A 22,771-nucleotide genomic window follows, 5' to 3' on the forward strand; every position below is an offset into this window, starting at 1 on the left:
TCCATTGTGTCAAAACACTTGAACACGGATAGTGGCTGTAATGAAATTATTAAAATAAGAATTATAGCCATTTCCATCTTACCACCAAAAAATGCATTTTTTCAACTAGAATATGTAATTTAAAAATGTCACACAAAAAAAAAAGATGTACAAAAATGCATAGCCGGACAAATATTTATTGAGGTGATTGAACTTCGGGTAAAAAATATGTGCTGTGATGGAGTTATTCATTCTTTTTTTTTGCCAAAAGCAATTATGAAATTTGAAATTAAAAATGAATGCTCTATGTGCTGAAACCATACAAGAAAGTTGCACAAATTGGATATGCTTGTTTTCTCCCACATTCCAAAAACATGCATGTTAGGTTCATTGGAGACTCTAAATTGTCCATAGCTATGAATGTGAGTGTGAATGGTTGTTTGTCTATATGTGTTTGTCTATATGTGCCCTACGAAGTCCAGGGTATATCCCGCCTGTCGCCCAAAGTCAGCTGGGATGGGCTCCAGCATACCCTAATGATGATAAGCGGCATAGAAAACAGATGGATGGATGTTTATGCCCATCAAACTGTTCTACATCATCTTTGATGGAATGGAAACGAGCAATTACATTCATTTTTCCCTGCGATTGACTGGTGACCAGTCCAGGGTGTACCGCGCCTCTCGCCCAAAGTCAGCTGGGATAGGCTCCAGCATATCCATGGCCCTAGTGAGGATAAGTGGCATAGAAGATGGATGGAAATAATTCAAAAATATAAATCTAATACACAATACAATCAAAATACACAACATTCAATTCCGTTATTCTGATTATTTGGACATTCAGAGTAACTATGAGCTACCCGATAAACAAACTGTTTTTTGTAAAGTTTACCATGAATTTCTGTCATGCTTCACGTCCTTTTCATGGGGCACTCTGCTCTTCTGCAATTTGCTTCCTGTCACATGACAAATACTGTAGTTGAAGCCATGAAGAGGTTATAAAACATCCCCAAAGTTACATTTTATTGTTTGTGGTGGTGTATCTACAGTTTCTATTTAATTTATAATATAAAATATAATTTATCATTTTAATTATCTAAATTTAAGTCATGACTATGAGGGATTGAATGTCCCAATCCTGACCCAGGGACAATGGAATGTCCCCTCAAAATCGAACAACAAATATGTTATTTGAATAGTACAGTGGTGTATTTCAGATCATTAAACAAATTTAAATATTGGTCAATGACAGCACAAAATGCAGTTTATAAATGAAACTTTTTATTATTAAGAGAAAAAAAATCCAAAGCTACATGGCCCTGTGTGAAAAAGTGATTGAGATTAATGGAGATCTATCAGTCTGGAAAAGTTTATAAAGCCATTTCTAAAGCTTGGGACTCCAGCAAACCACAGTGAGAGTCATTATCCCCAAATGGCGAAAACATGGAACAGTGGTGAACCTTCCCAGGAGTGGCTGGCCAACCGAAATTACCCCAAGAGCGCAGCGACAACCCAATCAAGAGATCACAAAAGACCCCACAACATCATCCAAAGAACTGCAGGCCTTACTTGCCTCAGTTAAGGTCAGTGTTCATGACTGGCTCGGCAAAAACAGCCTGCAAGGCAGAGTTCAACGACTGCTGAATAAAAAGAACATTAAGGCTCATCTCAATTTTGCCAGAAAACATCTTGACGATTCCCAAGACCTTTGGGAAAATACTCTGTGGTCTGACGAGACAAAAGGTGAACTTTTTGGAAGGTGTGTGTCCCATTACATCTGGCATAAAAGTAACGCCACATTTCAGAAAAAGAACATCATACCAACAGTAAAATGTGGTGGTGGTAGTGTGATGGTCTGGGGCTTTTTTGCTGCTTCAGGACCTGGAAGACCTGCTGTGATAAATGGAACCATGACTTGTGCCGTCTAGAAAAAAAAAAATCACACCATTGTATGTTTATGATAGTGTAATGCTTTAGTTCATTTCAAACATGCCTATTTACAATTTTACCTGACACAACATGACACGTTTACACACAAGAAGCCGATCTTATTTAATCCTACCTATTTTCCGAGTCACATGCTTCATGGTGTTACATTAAAGTACATCACCTTCAGACTTGCACAATTTAACATGTCGGAAAAGGAGTCGAAAAAGGCTAACTTTGTTTAACCTTTTCTCAGTCTGAGCAATTCCTGATAGTTACGGTTTAGTTTATTTTTAAACATGATTAACAGTGTTACGTTCAAGTACATTATGTTTACGCGTGCACAGTTCAACATGTCTGAAAAGGAGTAGGTAGAAGCAGATCTTTTCTCAGAATCTCAGCAATTCCTCATAGTTATGGTTTTGTTTTTTTCAAACATGCTTAACGGTGTTGCATTAAAGTACATTCCATTTACATTTGCACAATCCAACATGTCCTAAAAGGAGCAGAAGCCGATTCAATTTAATCCTGTCTTTTCTCCAAGTCTCAGCATAGTTATGCTTGCGTCTGTGTAGGCTCTCAGTCGTACAGGAGTTGTCCATCGAGGAAAAGGCTTCTTGAGACGTCATCTGTACTTCTGTGTAGAAGGTGTCGGACGTTTCGCTCCTCATCCGAAGAGCTTCGTCAGCAAACTAATAAGTGCTGGTATCTTAGGCCTTAAATACAGTAAGAGTGGGCGGAATTGGTGTGCCAACACCCTCCTCCTATTGGTTCGTTACACTAAGCCTGGGCGGAGCAGTGGTAGGTTTAATTTGGACCCTGTGTTCAGCAGGTTACTGAGACCAAAACCCACAGCTCTTAGTCTTGCAAATGAGGTGAAGGCAGGGCCGAGCCAGAACAATAGATGCTAACAAGCCAGTATCAGAGTCGTTCATACCCAATTCAGGGAGTGACACTTCCCTTTTATCGTAAGTGTGAATAACAGGATACCACTGCTCCGCCCAGGCTTAGTGTAACGAACCAATAGGAGGAGGGTGTTGGCACACCAATTCCGCCCACTCTTACTGTATTTAAGGCCTAAGCTACCAGCACTTATTAGTTTGCTGACGAAGCTCTTCGGATGAGGAGCGAAACGTCCGACACCTTCTACACAGAAGTACAGATGACGTCTCAAGAAGCCTTTTCCTCCATAGTTATGCTTGTTTATTTCGAACACTATGTTACATTAAAGTAGTACATCACATATTGACACTCGACAATTCACCACATCCGGAAAGGAGTAGGAGGAAGGAAGACAAGCTTATTTTATGGACACAAGAGCGTGAACAAATCCATATCTAAAACAGGGACTGCTAGGATATGGAGAGGGGTTAGGATTTAATAAGCTCTGCTTCTTCCTGCTCCTTTTTGGACATGTTGAACTGTGATATGATGTATTTCAATGTAACGTTGGGTGCATATTTGAAATAGACCAAATGAAAGTAAACTAAAACTAAAGTGCATCACTTGTTGGCACTTAAGACAATTCAACACATCCAAAAAGGAGTATGAGGAAGCCGAGCTTCTTTTATCCTACAATGAAAAGGGATTTTTGCCACTGGTTGTTTATTTCAAACATGATTAAAAGTGTTACATTAAAGTACAACACGCTGATAACGTTCGAAAAGGTTTTCTCCGAGTCTCAGCAATTCCTGATAGCTGTGGTTGTTTATTATGAAGATGACTGGCAAAAAAAAAAAAAATGGTCATGACATTCATCGTGTAATTTTTACTATTACAATGCTAAGATGACCTTTCCTTATGGAGTTGTCTGGTGAAATTTAGTAGAAGCGCTCGTCTGTTCAATGGATGACCTGTGAATAAACATGAGGTAGCCTTTGTGTAAAATACCAGCGGCCAAGTCAACACCGCTTCGCTGATGGAAGCGTTTCATTATATGAAAACCTAATTGTGTTAATGGGCTTGAAACCAACCAGACCGCGACCATGCGGCTGCGGTTTTATCAAATCATACAGTATTATTCTCCATTGGTTTGTGGTAAAGTGCACATGAAACATTAAACAGATTAGACTGGTTTATATTTGTTGACGATTAATTAAAATTACAGCTTAAGAAGCATTAAATTGACACGGTCCACATATTACATAGATGACTTTATTGTTCTACTGCACAGTACAACTTTACTGCACCACAGGCTGAAATATTACAGAAGGTGCTAGTAGTAGTAAAAAAAAAAAACGAAACAGACACCACAATTTGTGAAGGAAGAGAAGGAGGATAAATATAAAAAATGCACAGAACACGAGGAGAATCATAAAGCTATTGTACCCCTTGGTAAAGAAAAACAAAACCCAATCTGTGTTGTTAAAAGCAATGCAAAATCCCTTCAGTGCTACTTCACTTGGTAATGATGGGATATGCACATATTTCCTACAGCAATTCCAATGGGCGTAAGAGTCCAGTCAGTGGCAGAGCCAGACATTTTTCACTAGGGTGGCCAAGGTGAGACCATTACTCACATAGGGGTGGCAACAAGTTGATACCCGAAATGTCTAGATGGCCAGTGGGGTGGCCACCACCTCCATTGTAGCTCTGCCACTGAGTCCAGTGTTTTCACTTTTTAAAAATATTTGCAAAGCTGCATTTGAGTTGTATATATGAAGTGCACTTGAACTTTTCTCATGAAGCTACAGGAGCACATTCTGACCTCCATCACATGCTCCAACAGTGAATGACGAGGACCAAGACCAGTTTAAGGCATGGCTTCACAATAATCACTGACATAACCAGTGAACTATTTACCAATTTATATGGTATATCCTGTGGAAAATATATGGCAACGTTACCTTCTGAAGTCCAAAAACTTATTTTGTGTCTGAAAGCACGAACTAGACATAGGATTGCACTACAATGGAGAAAATGAGTAGAAAAAGATACATTCAGATCAGCAGGTCTTCAGTTCCCCAAAAACAACATATGTGAAGGACGAGTTAAACATATTCATGACATAAAAATGTTTTTAAAAATGTAAATGAAAATATTCTAAAATATGTTGACTGATTTCAGTTAAAATGTATCAAAGGACAAAAATAATCAGCCCTCATTGTAAATTAAATTAATTTTCAATTAAAAATTTTATTGACCGCTGTGTTGAATTGTTTAAATAGTTTTTGTTGGTTTGTTTGTTGAATGCAAACTAGAGCAAATTTATAAACTGCAAATAAATATAATTTACCATGAGCGTTGAGTGCAACTGTATATTACATCTGCTTTGACTGTGCAGCTGTTTTGTGCAGGCTGTCATTAAAACTAAGAAAAAGATGTCTTCCAGCTTTTTCTTCTCTTCAACATTTCAACGGTAAAAAGGACAACTTAACATATTTTCACAGGGATTGTCTCATATTCCTTTGAAGACATCAGAATGCAATCTCTCCAGTGTATTTTGAGTGTGCCCTGCAATTGGCTGGCGACCAGTATTGGGTGTACCCTGCCTCTCGCCCCAAGATAGCTGGGCTAGTCCCCAGCATACCCGCGGCCCTAGTGAGGACAAGCAGTACAGAAAATGGATGGATGGTATTCTTAAACCGGACAGGCGAAACACTGCGGCGAGCCTGGTAATAAAAATGACAGACCCAAACTGTCAAACTCATCTTGAGGGTTTGAACATTTAAGGCTAAGTCCAGCCAATCTGCACAGGAAACCACATTTCATCTATGATGCTCACCCCAAAGTCAGCTAGGATAGGCTCCAGCATACTGCTACGATCCCGGTGAGGACAAGCAACATAGAAAATGAATGAAGCTCACAAACGGAGGTGATGACTAAGGAAAGCATTTGAGATTTAAAGGATAAAATCTCTCACTGGGGCTACAAGCCTGGCTAATAGTCACTCGTACCACAGAAGATTATCCCACGGGTCACATAACCTGCTTTTTTTTTTTTTTTTTCCAAAAAAAGATATTTATGTTTCTGGATTTCTAGGAATTCCGTTCACAACTCCTCCTCTGAACTTCTTCTCAAGTTGTAGGTGTAACTCGAGAACCCAAGGACCTTCAGAGAACATGTTGCCCCCTTTTTAAGAGGAGATACCAAATCCGACTCACCTGCACAGGAATTGGCTCCACTTCACCTGAGTGTCAGAGACCCAAGGTCACAGAAGCAACTGTGACGTTTGTCATGGCCTGACACATCTGGAACACAGGTCCGACAACAACCATCATCCGTTGTTATGCAGTTGCACATGTGGGCAGTTAAGACCCCAGACGGAACTATACAGTCCCCGGGTGGTGGCCTGTCCAGGATAGTACAGGATAGTCTCACCTGCTGTTTGGCTAATATGTGCAACAATCAGAGCACTGACAAAAAAAATTGTTTCCTTGAAGCAAGAAGAGTCAAATCTGATATGAAATCTTTCCAATGATGCTAAGCTGCTCAGTCCATCGCTACCTGATGGGATGTGAGTTCAGTATAAGATGATTATATTCACTATAAGACATGATCCCTTTTACTTATAGAAGACACATTTATCTTTGGAGTCAGTCCTTTCATCACCCATGGGATTTCCATCATGTTTTGTCCAGAGGTGAGTGTAGAAAGGTGTGGGCGGTGCTTCATCGCCTGCTTTTTCTTCTATTGTCTACTGTCAAAACTGAAGTTTGTACTGCTGCAGCTTTCTTCGTAAGAGGGTGGAGGCTCTGTGACAAAAATAAATATGAATAAATACGATTCAATATCATAATGTATTTGTACTGTATGTATTATTTAGATTAATCTACATAACACAACGGCAATCTAATTATGCAAAGTTGTTTTAATTAACCATGTGACATTTAAGAGCTAGTGCTGACCAAACAAAGAAAGGGTTGCCTAAGAAGATGTATTCTCTTGACCCATTTATTATGATATTTCCAAGCATGCTGTTTTCATCATATGCTTACCATGAGGGTAGTCCCAGCTGCTGTACTCTGGTGGGAGGATGAGAGAACAAGAAGTGGGCAGAGGTGTGGGGTCTCCCTCTGTGAAAAACGGTATTGTGGTCCCCGTCGAAACACAGAACAAGGGGGCCGGAGCGCCTGGTTGTCTGTGGCTGGGAGGCAACGTTGCACCAGGTGCATGGCTGAAAGCACTCGGCGACATGGCAACAGGCTGACCAGAGGGATCCTGCTGAGAATGTCTCTTTGTGGGGATCTCATCGCTGGCTGCACCAGCTGCACACTGCTGTACATCGTCCTCAGCCGGAGGGGCGCTGGGTGTCACTCCTGCTGCATTGGGTGCCGCTGCCACACCGGAGTGGTCTGGACTGGAAGGCAAAGTCCCGGCTGGAGACAAGTTCACGGCAATGTTCCCAATGTAGATGGGCAGACTGACTACTGCGTCTGGAGATTTGAGTGATACCTGCAAGACAAGCAATGATATCATGTTTCTTTTCGACATACATATAAACAGTGGTGTGAAAAAGTATTTGCCCCCTTCCTGATTTCTTATTTTTTTGCATGTTGGTCACACTTAAATATTAAAACAAAGTGGCCAAGGCTGTGGTGCTGGCCAAAGCATGCACTGAATGCAGTGCCATCTCCAACCAAGCTACCTTTCGCCAAACAATAAAAAGTTGTGTTGTCATTGACTAATATTTACATGTGTTTGATGATCTAAAACGTTTAAATGTGACAAACATGCAAAAAAATAAAGAAATCAGGAAGGGGACAAACACTTTTTCACACCACTGTAGAAATACAGCACATTAAAGTAGTAGTTGATGTGTCCACACTCAAACCCTGTACAGTAGCACCTTGGTAAGCGTCATTAATTAGTTCCAGAAGGCCAGACACTAACTGAATACGTTTTTCTCATAAGAAATCATGTAAACCCAATTAATCCTTTCCTGAAAGTCAAAAATTGGAACAGTTTTTATAGGTTTAAAATTACAGTTTTTGAAACTTTTTGAAATGCATATAAATTAGGGATGCTCCAATACATTGGCCACCGATTAGTATCGGCCGATTTCTGTAAAAAAAAAAAACGCGATCGGCATGTGCCGATAAATGCCTTTCAAAGCCGATCACAGACGCCGATGGCCGTGCGGCGGCGACATGACTAATCATGCCATGACAACACAAACATGACATGAATGTTCATGTGTGCCGTATCACGTAGGGCTGACAACACCCGTATTGAGCAAACAAGGAATGCAATTTGTCCCGTATTGCTACGAGAATCAACACTAGCCTGTAAAACATCAAGGGTTTCTGTTTGACAGCTTAACACAGGCTACGCCAATCGATGCCAGTGTGTTTGATCACTCCCTTGGGAAACCTATTGTGTTCGACTTCTCTTGCATCTTTCTTTACACGCTTTGCCTAGCTGTTGATGCCCCCAGCTAACGAGATAGATAAATACTTGATTGATCTCCAAGCGAAATTCAAGTTTCAAGAAGCTCCCAAAAAATCATAATAAAGTCATAATAAACAATCAAGTCAAGACAGGCAAGATAAGAAAAGAAAAATAAGAAATAGAATAAGAATAAATAAATAAATAAATAATACGGAACCATTCACTTCCAATTTGTAGTGCAATAATACTAACTAGCTAGTCTAACTAGCTAGATAGCAAGAATTATCCACCGAGCTTCTCGTCTTCCTACTCCAAATGGGACATTTTACCACTGTGACATTTTGTTTTTAAAACAAACAAGCAATGCGGTTAGTTTGGAGCTTGTTTTTCTCCCACAGGGAAGTGAATATTACGTCCATCGGGTACCTACTAACTTTTTCAAGTGTATGTTGTTGTCATTATACTCTATGTCTTGTCCTTCAAACGCTATTTGTGTGTTGTTGTTTAATAAACATTATCTATTGGCCAGGGGCCCTGTCTAGTGGCGGCCCTGGCCAATAGCACTCATCATAAATAAATACAAAAATGTACAGTTAATCCATGTGATCAGTATCGGAATCAGAAGCATAAAACCCTGATCGGAGCATCCCTAATATAAATACATGTAAATGATGACTGAAAGGGAGAAACAAACTCTTTAACACCACCTTCCTGTTTTGCCATGAGTTATATCTTGAATTCAATCGTGTTTCTCACATCAATAACCCCAAATGGAGCCCAAGAAAGTTGCTAACGCACGGTATTGAATTCAAGATATAACCCATGGCAAAACAGGAAGGTGGTGTTGAAGAGGAAGGTGTTGATCTCGCTGACACATAGTGTCTTTGGGAACAGTCACGTCTTCGATTAAGGTATTAGTAACACCTTAAGACAAGCGGCGTGTTGTACGGTAACCAGAGAATGTACTCAAACCGAGGCAAAATGTTGCCGTAAATTTTCGACGGGCGGGCAGACGCTAACCAAGGCTCCGTTCTACTGTCCAGTGGCAACCCAAATTTAAAAAATACAATACAACACAATCAGGACAGGAGGAGCATTCCTTGCTTACCTGTTGTACAGTAAATCTGTACTGGTACAGAAGACACTCATACTGACTTAGTTGCAAATACAGTGGGTACGCACTGTACAGTCTGACCCACATTCTGTACCTGAATGAAATAGTCGATATCTATGAGGCTGCAGCCAGCTAAAGCTGACTGAGGAAGAGGAGGAACAATGATCTGCTCTCTCCACTCAGCGTGTTTTCCTGCCTTCACTCCAGCTCCCTCCACTTCGGCGATGGTTCGGAGGTCAAACACGGGCCGATTGGTCTTATAGGTCACTTTCTGGTTCGGAAATAAAACAACAGACATGCAAGCAAAGAGATAAACAAACCAAAAAGGGACAGTTTCTAGACAGGAGGTATGCTGGTGCACGTGGTTAGCACGTCTGGGTTTGAATCTCCCCTGTCTCTGTGAAGATTACATGATGCCTATGTTTGCATGTCTTTACAGAAGTGGAAATACTTATTGATCCGCTGCTAATTTGTAAGTTTACACCCTAACAAAGACAAAAACAGTCCATCATTTTATGGTAGGTTTATTTGAAAGCAGAGACAGAGTATCAACAAAAAAATCCAGGAAAAAAGGTATTTGCATTTGGGTGAAATAAGTATTTGATCCTCCTACAAGATAACACTCGCTCAAGCTCCATGCAAGATTTCACCCCGTGGGGAATGGAGGCCTCTGAGAAAGTTGAGAGATTACCTCAGAATTACAGGCGAGTATCTTGATTATGATCTCAGGGCAGCAGGGACCACAGTCACCAAGAAAACCATTTGAAACACACTTGGTCGTGGAAAGGAGTGAGATCCTGCAGTGTCCTCAAGGTCCTTCTGACAAGGATTGGGAGAATGTGATGTGGTCAGATGACCAAAATTGAACTCTTTGGCATCAACTTGACTCGCCGTGTTTGGAGGCAGAGAAATGCTGAATATGACCCAAGAACACCATCCCTACTGTCAAACACGGACGTGGAAACATTCTGCCTTGGGGATCTATGAGTAGAGGAAGACTTCACCGGGTTGAGAGGCTGACGGACGAGGACATGTACCAATCTTGAATTAGAATCTCCTTGCCTCAGCCAGAACACAAAATGGGTCTTGGATGGGTCTCCCGAGCATGACAATGACCCAAAACATATGACCAAGGCAACAAAGGAGTGGCTCAAGAAGCAGCACATTAGAATCCCAGACCTGCCAACCTTGAAAAAAAGTGGAATTCACGTTTTGAGGGTATTTTTGACCGTATTTTGTGGGATTTCTGAGCACACTTAAAGGCTGATAAGAATTGTTGTTGTTCTTTGTCTTTCTGTTTATTGAGACCATACTATACACACATAATAAAGATCTTGTGATTTTCGAGTTTGGAGTGTCCATGAACGCACCTTGAAAATGAAGAACTGTTGTTCCCAGTACGGTCAACTGAGAGATCTTTGTTCTGGTGTTTCACCTGGGGGACTGATGTCCATGACTGATGTCCCTAGCCCTTGTATTAGTGATTGATGTGATTGGAGTGATATGGAAGAGGAGTAGGATTAATTAAGCTCTGCTTCTTCCTATGCCTTTTCAAACATGTTGAATTGTGAAACTGTAAATACAAAATATACGCCAATGTAACCTTGTATACATGTTTGAAATAAACCAGACTAACTGATTGGGTTGTGAACGAGAAACCGATGCGACCAGATATCCGGTTTGGCGAGAGATGCGGCTGCATCGGTAGAAGCCTCCTGGAGCAATAAGAATCAGCAATAAATCCTTAGATTAATCGACTGTAAAGACAAGCACCGGGTATCGCAAGACTAGCAACTGGCTGACAGTGAATCTCCTAACGCGAGAGCCTGGGCTGCCGGCGAAACGACTGTCATGCATGCTCCATAGCATACCATGCCTGAAGACGAGAATGGATGTAAATAGCAGCGCACCAGCTGGTTGGGAAAGATTTTCAACATATCAGCAAAACATACATACATTATAGCATCTAATTTATCTTATTTATTAAGTATTGTGTAAAACTGAGAAAGGAACAACATCAAATACTGTCAGGATGCCACTTTTATAGAATTGTTTAGAATTCTTTATTTTATAATGTAAGATTAATGTCTACATCAACAAATGTACCTGCAGAATCGTATTAAATCGGATCGTTTGTACACTGTATCGAATTGTAGCTAATCATTTTGTTTTTAAAATATATATATTTTTAATCATATCGTAACGTGTGTATCTAGATGCATGACGAATCTAACTAACTAATAACACTGAATACTAAACTGATACCATCAAAATGCGATAAAATGCGTACCTGGCAGTGTAACTCGCCTGGTTTAGCCTGCCCCGTGTTCAAGGCAAGGTCCAAAGCAAGCGCCGTAAAATGAGAGTCGAGAGCACTAGCCGTTGAGCTAAAAGCAGGAACCATCAACTCGACATCTAGTGTGACTCTTAAGGTGTTAGGGAGTGAGGTTTACTAGCTCACATCCAATAGCAGCGAACCCTACAAGTTTATTTAGGGTCAAAATACATGCTATGTGCGTAAAATGTGTATGTATATGTTGGCAGGTGTGAACTCTTGGAGTGGCCCAGTCAGTTACCGGTCCTTAGTACCATAGAAAATGTATGGAGGGAGCTGAACTTGGGGTTGCCTAGTGCCCTTGACGATTGGACGTGCAAACACAGTGCATGTCAACAAGGGCTTCCCCACTACTAAGTCACGTCTTGCTGGAGCGTCAAATCATTTTCTTAATTTGATTCGTTGATATTCTGTCTCTCTCTGTCAAACAATCTGACCAATATTAAAATGATGCGACTGATATTTTATAAAAATTACAATATTTGATGATTAGGTTAGATTAGGTGTTACCTGTAAGAGACTTGCCAGAACACATCCTGTGTCTTTCCCAGACTTGTTGTGGATCTCTGTGGCTAACTTGATCACCTGACCAGGAATGTAGCCTCTAAGGTCAGTGTGAGCTTTAAGCATCAGGGTCCCAGACTTTACCAGAAGGTAGTTAAACTTCTTTGTGGCAACAGCATAGCTCAAGTGCTGTAGAGACAGAGAAGCAAGTTCAATGCTTGTGTCATGCTCCAGAAACAGAACACTTTGGCTGAAACAGGAAAAGAAACAAGGGAGTAAATGCCAGGAAACATGAGAAAATGAACTAAGATATCCCTTAGACATTTGTTTAGATCTGCCTTACGTCAATGTCTGGCACCTCATTGAGGTTGAGGAGGTTGAGAAGGTAGAAGGGCCTCTGGGCTTTGTAGTCCTTTGCAAAGCGAGGCGTGTCAATGGCCGCTCTCACGCTGTAAACAATCTTTCCAAAAGGTCCTTCAAATGAAGTTGGTGCAGCAGCTGGGAGAGTACAACAGCAAAGGAATGCATATCACCATGAGAACCATATAAGCAGATTCCTGCAGGTTTTGTTTTGGTTTGCGACTCAAAAAAGCACTTTAAAGGAAACAGAGAGAAAATGCTAATTGGCAACAAATGTACACAAAAATGTATAGTTGAAATATATTGGGCAAATAATTGGCTTATTCCATGTTAAGGTTATACAATCATTGCCATTGAGTCCCTCCCTTTGCCTGACTATTGCAATACATTTCCTTCTTGCCTGCTCCTCATTGAAAGGTTGCTCCAGGGACAAGACTGCTGCTGATGTCAATAAGATTTAACCAGGAGAGGCAGGTAGCTGCCTCCTTCACACAGTCTGCATGGCAGCAGAAACAGGAGGGGACAAACATTCTCAGGAGACAGTGGACTGTATTGCATTTACATGCACATGATACTATAAGTGATGAATGTGATTAACAACTGAATGTTTTAAGAATGTATCTACACACAACCAATACCATTTTGTCACAATTAAACTTTGTCAGAGTACCTCAATTTGCTTTCAAAGTGACAATGACTGAACTCGCGCTACTGCTCAATATTACTACTGTTTGCAGAAAACAGATGCAGAGCTTCATCTACAGTGCCATCCAGAGGTATTGGAACAGTGAGTCTAATTCTTTTATTTTTTCCTGTAGACTGAAGAAAGCATTTGGGTTTGACATCAAAAGATGAATATGAGTCCTGAGAACATTTCAGCCTTTATTTCCAGGTATTTACATCTGGATCGGATGCGCAATTTACTTTGAACCCACACGTTTTTCTTGTGAGCAAAATAGTTGGAACATGTGACTCACAGGTGTGTTTGGTTGCCTGGGTGTGTCCTATTGCATTGCCTATTCAGTCATTAAATAGCACTGAATATCTAGGCTCAGTTTCAGATTAGGTAAGATCTGTTTTGCCTGTTCAGACTTCATTTAGAGGTAAAAACAACATGAAAAACAGAGAACTCTCTATGGGTGAAAAACAACCAAGTGTGAATCTGAGAGAAGATGGAAAATGGATCAGAACCATTGTTTAAACATTGGTCATAGCCAGTGCAACCATTTGGAATGTCCTGAAGAACAAACACATTTCATATTCCAGATAGTGGTACCTTCACTCCTGCCTTCTGCAGGTTGTTGCTGATGTTACCAGCAGTTGCTTAGGGTCTTTCTTTAAAACATTCACAAAGCTTCGGTCGTCACCTACTGATGTTTTCCTTGGTCTAGAATCCTTATGAATTAGGATTGATACACTCATGACTGTCGAACAAGTACTGTTTTCTCACATATGACTGTGGCAGAGCTTGACAACGGGATTTACACTACCATGACATTTGCTAAAAATCTACTCTTGTTCAGGTTCTCTTTATGCAAGGCCTTTGAGTCAGAGAGCCTACGAAGGGGTGGGAAAAGCAAGGGGGCATGACGACCAATTAAACCCAGACTGCACAACAGGAGCAGGACTAAAAATAACTGTGTAGCCTTTGTGCTTCAGCCTACGCTACAAGTGTGTGTGAGATGGCAGACATCACAGTGGGTCCTGACGGATCCTAAGTATGTTTCACTGATCTTGAGGTTACTTGCACAGTCACACACTAGCAGTTAAGAATCTGTGTGTCCAGGGGAATGAGGAAGATAAGAAACACAAACTGCTAACCATAAATCACTATTTGCGCTCCCATGCTCACACACTGATCGTTGGGTATCTGCTTTGTGTCATCCAGCTTACCACAGTGTTATCAGTTGGCTTGCAATTGTGGTATAAGCAGGTGATATAAGTAGGTGCGTCACACACACTATGAAGTTAATAAGCAAGAGAGTGGCAAAGAAAGTTCCTACCTGGGATAAGAAACTGAAAAGGGAAATTGTGTTCGCCAGCTGCCAGAGTTCCTGCAAAAAACAAGCTTTATCAGTTACGACACCGTAAAAAACATTTGCTGGGGTAGAGCTAAGTGTGTTTGTTCCTTTATGATTGTACCCACTATAACATTAGAGGTGATGCCGTGCCATAGGGGTTTAACTATTTTCCCAGTGGGATTGAGTTTCACTGATAAATCAGTTTTGTTGTTCAAAGTGCAGTTAAACCGATTTGTTGTTTGAAGTGAACAAAATTATCTACAGAAACTAAGGGTGATTAATAGAGTACTGGCCAAAACATGTACTGTAATCTGCCATCGCAGCTCTCAGTCAGGTTAATCAATGATCTACAACTGAAGCAGCGATCGACCCCGGGATGAGTGCATTGTTCTGTACCAGCACAACTTAGGTCAGCATCCAGCACTTCTGCCTGTATGGATCACAGAATAATGATGGTTTAGTTTGCCTACACTCAGATCAGTGAATCATGTGTAGACACGTATGAGTTTAAAACACAACCAATAACTGCAAAAGCTTTAAAATTGGTTTAATGTGATTGGTAGTACAGCATATGCTATGTTAACCATCATATGGACTTTACCTAGTAACAAGTTGATATGTCAGAACAAACTCAAACTTATGAATGAATAATAACATCCGCATAGGAAAATCCATAAATTCAGCTTGCTCTGACACGCTTTCCATGAAGTCACAATTGTACAGCTGCAGTAGTCGGAAGATCTTTGTTTCCTGAAAGTCATTGTGCGATAATAGTGACAGGATGTCGCGTTGAAGAGACAGACGCATGTTCACACGCGTTATCACTTTTCCAAATGCCACCTGTCATCCAGTGTGCATTTTCTGTTTTGCTTGTTTAAGAGCACATAGAAGTGGTAAGTGTGAGGCCGTCTGTTACCTTTCTTGCTTAAGTTGCTTAGCCCTGGGGGCACAGCAGTCCATTTTCGGAAAGAGAATGGGATATGGAAAAAGGGCAGCGATAAAGCGGGGCACAGATAGAGAGGCTGTACCATGAATTATTTATATCCTGCTCTGTGAGGAGTGAACTGAGGGGTTGATTGGGTTGTATTATCACTCTCGTTCTCATTGATTTACAAATGCTGTTACATTTGTTGTACGACTTACTATTTTGCAAAGCAGTGTTTCAGAAAACTACATTAAGTACCAGGGCTGTCACTAGATCTCATAAGATCAAAAACGTGACAAGATTCAGAAAAAAACTCTCAGGATAAATGAAAATGATCGGCCTCCATATATAGCCATGTACGTGCATGTCTGTTTTCTTCGTTTCTCGCCTCCAAACAGGCAGGAAGAGAGTTCACTCTGTGCATTGGTTCAGCACTCAGATGCTTCATAGAACGGACAATGTGAGACAGAGTGAGACCTCCTGTCAGTCATGCAGATACAGTAGATACGTTATTAATCTCCAAGAAAAATTCAAGTTAAGAGCAGCTCTCCAAAAATTATAATAAAGTCATAATAAACAATCAATGCAAGACAGGCAAGATAAAAAAAGACAAATAGGAAAATAGAATAAGAATAATTACATAAATAAATAATACAGAACGGTTCACTTCCAATTTGGAAACCGGCCGAACCCCACTTGCTAATTTTGCTGGTACAGGAGTTGATTGTAAACAGCGATTTATCTGTCTCTTATCTGTCCGCTTTTCACATACAGCCATATGTTTTGTCTGATTACGTACACAAAATAAACACAGTTAGGACACTGATAAATCGTTACTTACAGCTTGCTCTTCTGACTCTTCAACACAACCGAGTAACGTTGGAAAGGCGTCGGACTTCAGCAACAGTGTGGCGGATAGTCCACCTTCGTATTGGCCCATGTTTACAAAACAGTCCCACGTGAACTGCCGTTGACAGATGAGCATATTTTTCTCTTGCTGGCCGGGAATCAGCAACTCGAACCACTTCTGCCTGTTGCTTGCCTCTTTAGGAATTGTAATTTTTTTTTTACAAAATTAGCTTTCTCTCACACAAGAACAAACATTTCCTAGGAGCCGTTGCTCAGCATGATAACAAGGTGAAATCTTCGACAACAGAGCGAGGCTGAGGCGGTGGGAGGGCAGGCAAACAGCGTGTAACTTGGCATGCCCATATAAGGAAGTCCGGGTTGTATTGACGTGAGTGGAACTCACTGTTAAAAAAAAACTCTGTAAAACACAGCGCGCAGAGCCGTCCAAAACTGCTTTCAGGGCTGACTTCCAAATGCACAAACCTCATTATCATACACACGTTGGCATCGTTAAACACGAGAATACAACACTGTAACAACATTTATAGGTCAGAAAAGATGAAAAGCATATTAGGTCCCCTTTAAGTACTGTTTTTAGAATATTAGACAAAAAAACCCTCAACCTAAGTTTGTCTAACCATACAGATCCACTCAAAATGATTCAACCCTCTTTGTCACATTTATGAATAGTTTTCAATTGACTGATAACTGTTAGAAAGCCCAGGATTTTGGCATGTTTGTGTCGTTTGTTTCACTGTGTTTCGCGAGCAGTCACCATTCGCACTTTGTTCAGCAGTCCTTGAACACACCATAGTTGTGAAAGTTATGTATATCTTTCACCAATGCTGCCACAAATACTTACATTTTTCCCATTCTTTTTTCTTTTTTTCGTTGTTCCCAAATGTTGCAGCTTTGTGTAAATGCATAAAGGTGAGACATGCTTGTGTGCGTATTTGTTCAGTGTACAACCTCCAAGTTAATCCATGCTAGCACACTGCCTGTCACCCATGCCTCAAACAACGATGTGATAATCTTCTGTCTGGAAAACAAACTCGATTATTGTACCATTGGTGAGTCCGCTGCTTTTCTGAGACCCTTATTCTGGTCAGTGCAGCCAGACAAGCTGTAATGTGCAGGCTTTTACTGTGACGTTGTTTTGGTGGTCTTTATAATGAGTGACGAGAAGATAAATTTGGGTGTCAATAAAGTGAGACACTCGTTACATTGTGCTTGTCTTTGTTTTATACAAAATATATAACAAATAAATGAAATTACTATGAATACTAATTTTCAGACCAATTAAGTAAAGTGAATTAAGATAATTTCCCCCAGCACATTCTGGGGTTGGGAATCACTCCCTTAGTCTATACCCTGGGTTCCCAAAGTGGGGTACGCGCACCCCCAGGGGTATGCCAATTGGAATAGGGGGTATGTGCCTGACGTGCCTCACGGCGCAATGGAGAACGGAGCAGAAAGCAGGAAGGAGACAGCGCACAATGTCGTTCATTGCTCTGTGTGCATCATATGAACAAATAAGTAAGTTTGATGATTATTTTGTGCATTAATAGTGCTTAATGTCAAAGATTTTATTTATATTGGTGTAAACCTGTCACTGTGAGTGGGGCTTTGTCGTTGGTTGTGCATAGTTTTGTACTTCAGATACTGCTTTATCGTGATTGTTAAACTTTCCCCTTCATTATGATAATTACATTGAGGATGCTCAATAAAAGCAAACGGAAGCGCAAGAGAGACCATTACAATTACCTTTGCTAGCAATAGATAGTGTGCTGTTTAGGTACTGTTCCTCTAGAGTCCACGAGGCGTCAGTCACTTTGGTTGAGATCCCACATGAGCCCTTACAGTTGACCTTGATGGCTGTGGAAAGATTAAATAAAGCAATTAATATGACAAAGCTCACAAAAGGACAGCAACTTATTAAATAATTAAAGTTTCTGTTGTGGCGTTGAACAATAATACATTGAATTTAATCCATCAATTGTTGTGAATTTATCAATTGTGTCTACTTTCTGCATCATCAAATTCAAATTAATCATCAACAACAACAACAAAAAAATCAATCAATAATCAGCCGCCTTGTTGCGGCTCCGATGCTGAGCTCTGTGACTTTTTTTTTAACACCAAAGTGTAGGAAATGTGCATTTTCGAAAAGAATTTGAAATATCGGACACACCACAAATCCTTTCTGACTGCTGTTTGGATGAGCAAGGGAAGGGGGAGGTGGGTCAGTATGTTCAAAAAAACACAAAAAAATCATGAGAGTGTGCTTCCCCCGCAGTAAGCTATCCATAGCCACGAATACGTCCCTAAAAAGAAAAATATCGGAAGAAAATAGTTCTAGATGGACAAATTCCTTCACCTTCACTGCCAATGACGCTGGCTTACCCATCCGTGTGCTTGATATGTGGCAAGAAATTAGCAAACAAGAGAAAACGTAACGTTGAAAGACATTTCAAGCACTGAGCTTTTTCGGAAAAGTACCCAACTGCAGATGGGCCGAAGAGAGCGAAAAAAATAAACAAGAAATTATTCCGAAAATGAAAGAAATGCATCTCTCTGCAAAGACAGTCAAGGACAGGACCAATAGAATGGTAACAAACATCACGAGTTGGCAAATTGATGACATTAATTCAGTGCAAGCATATTCAAATGCCTGTGATGAGTCAAGTGATGTAAATGATACTGAGCAGACTGCACTGATGTACAGCTCCGTGAACTATGATGGGCTTTTTAATGTCAAACTTGGCTACGTCTTCTTTTAATTTTACACACTTACGGGAAGGACTCAAAAAAGCCTACACAGTTCAGTGTTTAAATTGTTTCAAAGTAGGCCTCCACATGCACTTCTATTAGTTGAATTCTGTTGTTGTAAAAGGTACAGTTCAAAAAAGATTTTACAAGTTAATAAGCTGTGTCATGTTTTGCAGATCCAGACCAGAAAAATGCCTCTTTTGATGCTAATGGTTGCCGACCTCTAGGGCCTAACCGATTTACCGAAACAACAAGCTTCAGATTAATCGACTGAGAAAATAATCGTTAGTTGCAGCCCTACTACTATTGATTAACAAGGAAGCAGCACTTTTTTTAAGTCTACGTTACACTTTGCAAAATTCAAGTTGTATTCAATCAATTTTACACTCATCAAATCAAGAGTATAACATCTGTATTGAATGTATTGTGATCACTACCCGTCTGTGTTACCCCTTTCTCTCTTATGCCTGTGAGGATATGAAAACCATCTGATAACACAAACACACACACACACACACACACACAGCTCGACAGCAGCCAGGGGATTAAAAAGAGAGGCCGCCAAGCAGCAGCATTAAAAGATAATACCAATATTTTTTCAACCTGGGCACTGGGTATAAATGATTTATTAAAAAAACATTGAGAAAATATTGAGGGGCGACAACCAATGCAAAAATCAACTATAATGTAAAAATATCCATCCGATAAAGCTGAAATGAAAATAAAGAATTCCAAAGGATAATTCTTGCAACTTCATATGGTTGCATGACATGCCCAAAGCTACATTTCATTTCAGCACTACTCAAAATACCACCTGTAACAGCAGTACAGAAAAGGCAGGAGAAGCTGCACATTCGGCAGTGAAATAGGCTGTTCATCAGCTGATACAAAGTTTAAGACCACAGCCTTTAAGGTGATGAACAAGAATGGCGCAGCTACTCATTACTGAGTCCTTTTTTTAACATTTAATTTCAATATTAGGGGGGTTTCGGGTGTTTTCAAGCTACCGTCTTAAACTTTTGATCAGCTGATGAACAGCCTATTTCAGTTTAATGGTTGTTTGCAATAAACTGTTTAATCTTTTTTTCCCCTCACTCCCATTTCTTCTTTTTGCATTTTGAAGCTGTACCTCCAAAGATTCAGCAGTGCAAAGAAAAAATTCTTGGAATTTTTCAACTGGTCTTAAAATTTCGATCAGTAGTGCATGACAGCATGACAGCAGAGATCCCCTTATGTACCAGATTAATACAATGGAACCAGCTTATCGTGATGCCCCTCATACATAGGGGGTTGTTGGCATAGCCGAAATCGACACCAAAACTAATCATTGCTTGCACATTTGCTTGTCACATAATAAGATTGGCCGATACAGGATTACTGAAAACTATGGCAGTTTGTTGACATTGTTTGCCTCCATTTATGCATTTAATATATGACTGGAGTATTCTGTATGGTTCTGAGTAGTGATGGGAAACTCTATTCCTTTTACTGACTTGCGTTTTTATGAGTCATTCACTAAAGTGAATCGAGGAGTCAATTCACTGGAGCCGGGCAAAAAGAAAACCAAAAAAAAAAAGTCTCAAGGAGACTCCCATAGACATACTGTATATACCCAGTAAACAAACACCTCATTGAGCTGGTTGGCTCATTGCAGCGATATGTTTGGATGTGCCACTTAAACAAAATACAAGAAAATGGACCAAACTTAATACGTTTTTGGATGTTGGTTTCACTGCGGGAATCCATAGTATTATGCCACAAAGTCAAAAAATGTGGTTAGTAAAATTATGTTATAATGGCCAAATCCAATCAAAAGAATTACGTGAGAGCTTGTTTGAGCTGTAAACCGATTGGTACAATGCCATGCGGAACATGAATTTGTCATCGTCCCCTTTCCGGCATCTACGTCAACCGAGAAACTCGCGCATGTGCAACAAGTCCACCTACAGACTCACTAAAACCCGTGAGCCCAGCACGACTCACTGAACCTGTGAGCCCACATCAGGTTCCCGATTCACAAAATCACTGTGTGCTGCTTACAGATAATGAGAATGCTGACAATACAACACGTCCGCATATATGGAACTATTTTACTAAGCAGTCGACTTTGTATGTTGCCGTCGACTCTAACAGGCACGTTTAAAGAAGAAGAATAATAATAAGATAATAATAACATAAATAACCGGGCCCGGGATTTTGTAGACATAGATGGGTTTGGCGACAGAAGTGGGACCCACATACGTGGGTTCCACTGTACAAAGATTTAACATATAGTGTAAGTGTGCTATGACATTCTGCTATTAATGCTAATCATTTGAGAAGTACAACTTGCATTGATGTAAAAATGCAAAGAAAGCGTTTGGCCAATTATTGCCTCGTACCTTTGAATGACGCCAGTTTCGCTCACACACACACAAAGAGTGCAGATGGCTTTGCTCGCGACACTCGCCAGATTGCTGGCACAGTTTCAGGGAGAAGGGAGAACATAAAAAAAGCCTGCTTAGCCAGAAAGAGAGTGATGGCTTCTGATCATGCAGACAAATGAGCAATTATATGGTTATTAATTAAAGCTGCTTGGCTCACTTTCTGCTTCTGGACTCGGAACAGTTTCACTGGAACACTGAACCTTAGGAGTCATCACACAAGTGACAATGAAGGCAGCATAAAATGCACAAAGCTTTCATTCATTTCAGTTGGAATTTTGCCAGCCTTTTTTTTTATATTTAACTTTATTTATTAAGATACACAGGTAACGCATTTACTGTGTGTTTCATGTGGTTTGGCATCGGGCTAAAATACGTAATATTTTTCCAGTAACAGCTCTTACACAACCGGAGTAAATCCGTTCACAGAAACAGCAGAAACAATACATGTTTCTGTCTTTGGAGACTTCAGTAGAGACTGACTGTCTGCTGGTGACTAATGGGCTACCTCTGCACAGGCCCATGGAGCCAGATGGACCATGGGAAAAGATGATACATTTGTTTGACATGCACCCAAATAGAGAAGACATATTTGCAAAATCAGCACGTCGCCGCAGCAGTAATCCTTAACCAAAACGTATGAATGAAGCTCTCTGTTGGGGTGGATTTGAAATATTCCACTGTTCATTTTACTTGTACACGAGCGGCCACAAATACAGCGGAACCTTGGTTAGTTAATTAATAATCTGTTCCAGGAGGTCCGATTCAAACCGAAATATACTCTAACAGACTCAAATTTTCCCATAAGAAATAATGCAAATCCATTTAATTTGTTCCGGACACCCAACAATTATTTTACAATTTATTTTCATTTTACAATTAAAGTTTCACATTGCACATAAAGAAGATGTACTTGCAAAATCAGCGTGCCACCACGGAATAAATCCTTAACCAAGACGTATTAATGAAGCTTCATGTGTTGGTAAACATTGTCCCGTGATTTGCTGTGGCAATGCGTGTCATTTATTTATGGCACACTAGGGTTAAAATCACCAAGCTTAGCCTTGCAGAGTTTTTCCCCACACTCTTCTTGGCACTTGAATGCACCATGTCTCATGACATGCTCACCTGGTTTCAATTAGCTAATCACAAAGTCCAAGGCACTACATAAGCTGCCCTGTCTTCATTCTCCTCAGTTGTGTGGGTGAGAAGTCAAGTAATGGGAGCTATAGGT

The 22,771-nt window shown here is 40.4% G+C and overlaps 1 protein-coding gene across 1 annotated transcript in view; it reads right to left on the bottom strand.

The window, feature by feature from the left end:
* Positions 1-4,047: 4,047 nt before the first annotated feature.
* The window catches only part of arrdc1b (arrestin domain containing 1b), a 33,734-nt gene continuing 15,010 nt past the window's right edge, over positions 4,048-22,771 (bottom strand). The window contains exons 2-8 of the mRNA XM_054757310.1: positions 18,110-18,220; positions 14,554-14,604; positions 12,534-12,688; positions 12,197-12,379; positions 9,446-9,622; positions 6,845-7,301; positions 4,048-6,601 (exon numbers count right to left, since the gene is read on the bottom strand). Coding sequence (XP_054613285.1) covers positions 6,537-6,601; positions 6,845-7,301; positions 9,446-9,622; positions 12,197-12,379; positions 12,534-12,688; positions 14,554-14,604; positions 18,110-18,220 — 1,199 coding nt within the window. The 3' untranslated portion in view covers positions 4,048-6,536. The remainder of the gene's footprint in view (positions 6,602-6,844; positions 7,302-9,445; positions 9,623-12,196; positions 12,380-12,533; positions 12,689-14,553; positions 14,605-18,109; positions 18,221-22,771) is intronic.

This window comes from Dunckerocampus dactyliophorus, chromosome 17 (assembly GCF_027744805.1).
Source record: "Dunckerocampus dactyliophorus isolate RoL2022-P2 chromosome 17, RoL_Ddac_1.1, whole genome shotgun sequence".
In the NCBI taxonomy this organism is placed as follows: domain Eukaryota; kingdom Metazoa; phylum Chordata; class Actinopteri; order Syngnathiformes; family Syngnathidae; genus Dunckerocampus; species Dunckerocampus dactyliophorus.